The following is a 6,171-nucleotide window of genomic DNA, read 5'->3' on the forward strand; positions in this document are numbered from 1 at the left end:
AAATTAATGAATAAATGACAGAATGAACGAAAGTCATTTTAAATAAAATACTTAGTTTCAATCAATGAAAGAATGAACGTAAGACATTTTAACCAAATAAAAACATGAACGTGGAAAAAAAGTTGAAGTGACCGCTTATAGGTTCAAATTACAAGCGTCTTAATCACGAAGCTCCCGTGGCGAAGTGGTTAAGACAGAGGTCTTGTAAACCTGAGGGTCTGGGTTCGATTCCCAGGCGGTATCACTGTTTCTGTCTCATTTATTACTTGCGACTGTGAACCCGGTGAAAAGTTTTGTTTATTATAAATACATGAAGTATACATTTTGGCTTTATTTTTTCTGTCTTTTTTTCTTCCTTTCTTTCTCTATGTTTGATTTTAATTTATTTAATAATTTCTTTATTTCTTTCCCAAAAGCTCCCAAATGAAATACTTTCCGATTTAAATGTGATCTTATAATAGTCCTACAAACCCCCTCCGCCCTACCCCACATACATCCCACGCCCTACACCATGCACGCACACACCCCCACACATTATACATACACAAATTTGTGAAGCACACATCTGCTGAAGATAGTTGTTACATCATGTCAAAAACAAGTTAATGCTATATACTGAAGATAGTCGTAGTTTATTATTTACTTCATTACAAATCGTAACGTACATGCGGTTTTAGTATTAAATTAAAACTCAATTTTCCTTTTCTAACGTTCATTCACCTATCTGACAAGTGCTATGAAGGTGAACTTTAATATTAATTTTAAAAATAAATTAGGCAACTCGGAATCATGCAGCTTAGAGCCGTAATTACGAGATATGTGTTTGAAACGATTTCTCGGTTTTGAGATATAGCATAAAAATTTCATTAAATGCGTGTAAGTTGGGGTATGGGGTGTTTCAGTGCCCACTCCTGAACCAACCAATTTCTTTATCAGCAATTGTATTATGATTCCTAAGTACATGGTCTACTTCCAAATCCAGTGAAATATGAACCTCATACAACATTCTGTTTTTGAGTTATGGGACAAAAACGACATTTTAGAGCAGTTTAGAGCTACAATTGCAAAATGCGTGTATTTTAGCATAGGGGGTGATTGCAGTGACCACTCCCTAAAGAAACCAATTTCTTTATCAACAATTTTGTTATGATTCCAAAGCATATAATCCACTCTCAAATCGTGTGCAATGAGAAGCTCATACGACATTCCGTTTTTGAGTTATGAGCCAAAAACGAAATTTAGATGAAATATTTTGCATTCGGCAGAGACATGTCTCTACCGAATGCAAAATATTTCATCTAAATTTCGTTTTTGGCTCATAACTCAAAAACGGAATGTCAAATGAGCTTCATATTGCACACGATTTGAGAGTGGATTGTATGCTTTGGAATCATAACAAAATTTTTGATAAAGAAATTGGTTTATTTAGGGAGTGGTCACTGAAACCATCCCCTATGCCAAACAACTCACGTTTCGTAATTATGGCTCTAAACTGCTCTAAAATGTCATTTTTGTCCCATAACTTAAAAACAAAATGTTGTATGAGCTTCATATTGCACACGATTTGGGAGTATATAATATCCCTTTGAATCATAATAAAATTGTTGATAAAGATGTTGGATTATTTAGGGAATAGTCACTGAAAACACCTCCTATGCCAAATTACACACATTTCGTAATTATGACTAAAATCTCGTTTTTGTCTCATAATTCAAAAACACTACAAATATAGTTTTTAAAAAATATTACAATGTTTTGCAGCATGTTTTCCAAAATGTTTTTGAATTTTATTAAAACATTCTGTACCCTTTATAATATAACCCAACATGTAAATGTTTTCTGTAAAACTTGTGTTTGCTGAGTATAGGCTTATCCGAACGAATCAGAAAGATTATGATGTAACAATTTGAAACAACTCATTTCTGAATATTATTTATAATAAAATACGCTTTTGCGGTGAGAAAAAAAAAGGAAAAAAAAAGAAAACAACAATTGAATACACTTAAAGAAAAAAATCGACCACCACGGGGATTCGAACCATTCGCATCAATCAATAGTCAAAAGATTACCAGTCGAAGGACTAAGCCGTTGCGCCACGCTGCCATTTCGCAATCGAAGTAACCAGTTTTGGTCTTTTATAGTAGTCAGGTATCGGGGAAAGTGTAAAGCTGTATAGTGCAAACGGCAAAGTGCATCAGTTTACCATAATGACAAAATGGTCCAAAATCGACCTTTTATGGTTTTTAGGCCGCATCTCATGAAGCGTGATGTTCGTTTACATTGGCTATACCAATTGAGAATGTTTGAATACAAAAGTAATGACACATTGATCGCATTTATGAAATTTGTTAGCAGTTTGCCATTTTGAATTGAAATAGATATCTATACGTATATATTAATATCAATGCAGGGCAAACTGCTCAGTATGCACGTTGTTCAATGCAGCAGTTTACCATTACAGATTACCATTATGGGTTTACACTTTACACCATTTGACTATTCGTGTTTTAATTGTGTGAATCATTGCTAAATTATGAATTCATTATTTCTATGCTTCTTTTTTCTTTCTTTGTATTAAGAATAAAAAAAGAAAGAAAGAAAGAAAGAAAGAAAGAAAGAAAGAAAGAAAGAAAGAAAGAAAGAAAGAAAGAAAGAAAGAAAGAAAGAAAGAAAAGAAAGAAGGAAAGAAAGATCAGTTAATGAATCAATGACAGAATGAACGAAAGTCATTTTAAATAAAATACTTAGTTTCAATCAATGAAAGAATGAACGAAAGACATTTTAAATAAATAAAAAAAAAAAAAAAAAAAAAAGTTGAAGTGACCGCTTATAGGTTCAAATTACAAGCGTCTTAATCACGAAGCTCCGTGGCGAAGTGGTTAAGACAGAGGTCTTAAAACCTGAGGGTCTGGGTTCGATTCCCAGGCGGTATCACTGTTTCTGTCTCATTTATTACTTGCGACTGTGAACCCGGTGAAAAGTTTTGTTTATTATAAATACATGAAGTATACATTTTGGCTTTATTTTTTCTGTCTTTTTTTCTTCCTTTCTTTCTCTATGTTTGATTTTAATTTATTTAATAATTTATTTATTTCTTTCCCAAAAGCTCCCAAATGAAATACTTTCCGAGCTTCTTTATATCCGTTCTCGGTTCACCACCGTCAACATGCCTTCACCGTTTTTAGTCATAGGCGATTCCGTCATCTCCCCTTCATCTTGTGCACGGAATCTTGGCGCCATATTCGACTCCAACCTCTGCATGAAGGATCATATTGACAGTATCTGCAGGTCTGCTATGGCGGCCATACGGAAAATAGGGCAAATACGTCATTTCATCGACGACGAAACTGCTGCCAAATTAGTTCACGCTTTTGTCACCTCTCGGCTGGACTCCTGCAACGCCTTAGTCTATGGTCTTCCTGATTCCTTCATCACAAAACTTCAGCTGATTCAGAACACAGCAGCCCGGTTAGTCGCTCGCACTCCTCGATCTCAGCACATTACCCCAGTATTACAATCGCTTCATTGGCTTCCCATCAAGAAACGTGCAGCTTACAAGATCTTGCTCATGACATACAAGGCTCTCAATCAACTCGCCCCTCAATACATCTCCGATATCGTCACTTACTACAAACCAGTTCGCAATCTTCGTTCATCAAACAAGTTATCTCTGACTGTCACAAGTCGACCATCAACCAAATTCTATGGTGAGCGTGCATTTGTGTATGCAGCTCCTTCACTCTGGAACAATCTACCGCTTCAAGTTCGCTCTTCTATTACGGTGTCGTCCTTCAAGAGTTGTCTGAAGACACATCTTTTTAATATTTAATTAATTTTGTTTTCAACCCTGCCTGTTTTCCATCTCACAGGAGCGAGATGCTGATCATCTCGCTGAGAGTGATGTGCTGGTAACCTCTCCTCTCCAGGGTTATCATTTCTGCGTGTTACTTCTGCTTTGTTTATGGCCCTGCTGCATTTGATTGAGCGACTTGCTGATGAAGCCGCTGAGAGTGAAGTGCTGGCAACCTCTCCTCTCCAGCAGGGCCCCCGCCGGTCGGGTTTGTTATTTTCGCGTTTTGATTCTGCGGGCCAAATCCACGCTTTTAAATCAAATGTTTCTATTATATATATATGTATCGATGTAAATTTGTTAATGATATTTAATTTGTATATTGTGAAATTGCTGTTTTTGAATTATTATGTCTTCACATTGGGACCTGGATCACTATTTGAGTCTCTCGCGTGTTTTGCTCGGGGACAAATTTTTTGGCTGGCTCGGGTGGACGATTGTTTGTCATGTGCTGGTCAACGGTTGTCTACCTTGGTCTGTCGGGGTGATTTCTGTGGGCTTCAAATTTTCAGGGGATTCGGGTAGTGATTTGGATTTTAGTGTGTTGTTTATAATTATCATGCTTTTGTTCATTATATGATATGCTATTATGTTTCTCTTATCAAGTGTAATTGCTTTATAATGTTTCTAATGTGTTTTCTATAATTAATTTGTATTGGTTGTATTATGCCTTATTGAATATGTACTTTTGTAGTTTTTGCATAATGTATTAGTAAGTTTAGTTCTCTGTTCAGCGCATTGAGGCCTGGCATAATGCGCTTTATAAATTTCTTTATTTCTTTATTATTTATTTATTTATTTAAATGTGATCTTATAATAGTCCTACAAACCCCCTCCGCCCTACCCCACATACATCCCACGCCCTACACCATGCACGCACACACCCCACACATTATACATACACAAATTTGTGAAGAACACATCTGCTGAAGATAGTTGTTACATCATGTCAAAAACAAGTTAATGCTATCTACTGAAGATAGTCGTAGTTTATTATTTACTTCATTACAAATCGTAACGTACATGCGGTTTTAGTATTAAATTAAAACTCAATTTTCTTTTTCTAACGTTTATTCACCTATCTGACAAGTGCTATGAAGGTGAACTTTAATATTAATTTTAAAAATAAATTAGGCAACTCGGAATCATGCAGCTTAGAGCCGTAATTACGAGATATGTGTTTGAAACGATTTCTCGGTTTTGAGATATAGCATAAAAATTTCATTAAATGCGTGTAAGTTGGGGTATGGGGTGTTTCAGTGCCCACTCCCTGAACCAACCAATTTCTTTATCAGCAATTGTATTATGATTCCTAAGTACATGGTCTACTTCCAAATCCAGTGAAATATGAACCTCATACAACATTCTGTTTTTGAGTTATGGGACAAAAACGACATTTTAGAGCAGTTTAGAGATACATATTGCAAAATGCGTGTATTTTTAGCATAGGGGGGTGATTAGTGACCACTCCTAAAGAAACCAATTTCTTTATCAACAATTTTGTTATGATTCCAGAGCATATAATCTCTCACCGAATGCAATGATATTTCATCTAAATTTCGTTTTTGGCTTATAACTCAAAAACGGAATGTCGTATGAGCTTCATATTGCACACGATTTGAGAGTGGATTATATGCTTTGGAATCATAACAAAATTGTTGATAAAGAAATTGGTTTATTTAGGAGTGGTCACTGAAACTATCCCTATGCCAAACAACACACGTTTCTTAATTATGGCTCTAAACTGCTCTAAAATGTCATTTTTGTCCCATAACTTAAAAACAAAATGTTGTATGAGCTTCATATTGCACACGATTTGGGAGTATATAATATCCGTTTGAATCACAATAAAATTGTTGATCAAGATGTTGGATTATTTAGGGAATGGTCACTGAAAACACCTCCTATGCTAAGTTACACACATTTCGTAATTATGACTAAAATCTCGTTTTTGTCTCATAATTCAAAAACACTACAAATATAGTTTTTAAAAAATATTACAATGTTTTGCAGCATGTTTTCCAAAATGTTTTTGAATTTTATTAAAACATTCTGTACCCTTTATAATATAACCCAACATGTAAATGTTTTCTGTAAAACTTGTGTTTGCTGAGTATAGGCTTATCCGAACGAATCAGAAAGATTATGATGTAACAATTTGAAACAACTCATTTCTGAATATTATTTATAATAAAATACGCTTTTGCGGTGAGAAAAAAAAGGAAAAAAAAAAAAGAAAACAACAATTGAATACACTTAAAGAAAAAAATCGACCACCACGGGGATTCAAACCATTCGCATCAATCAATAGTCAAAAGATT

At 34.8% G+C, this 6,171-nt stretch overlaps 1 protein-coding gene across 1 annotated transcript; it reads left to right on the forward strand.

Annotated features, from left to right (window-relative positions):
• Positions 1-3,166: 3,166 nt before the first annotated feature.
• Positions 3,167-3,829, forward strand: LOC140169554 (uncharacterized). The gene has a single exon (XM_072192818.1). It carries the CDS (start codon positions 3,167-3,169, stop codon positions 3,827-3,829), a length of 663 nt encoding a protein of 220 aa, XP_072048919.1.
• The last annotated feature ends 2,342 nt before the right edge of the window (positions 3,830-6,171 follow it).

Source organism: Amphiura filiformis, chromosome 14 (genome assembly GCF_039555335.1).
Source record: "Amphiura filiformis chromosome 14, Afil_fr2py, whole genome shotgun sequence".
In the NCBI taxonomy this organism is placed as follows: domain Eukaryota; kingdom Metazoa; phylum Echinodermata; class Ophiuroidea; order Amphilepidida; family Amphiuridae; genus Amphiura; species Amphiura filiformis.

Bases quoted from the DNA above. Each gene is read 5' to 3' on its own strand.
- LOC140169554 (XM_072192818.1), top strand. From the start codon at position 3,167: ATGCCTTCACCGTTTTTAGTCATAGGCGATTCCGTCATCTCCCCTTCA.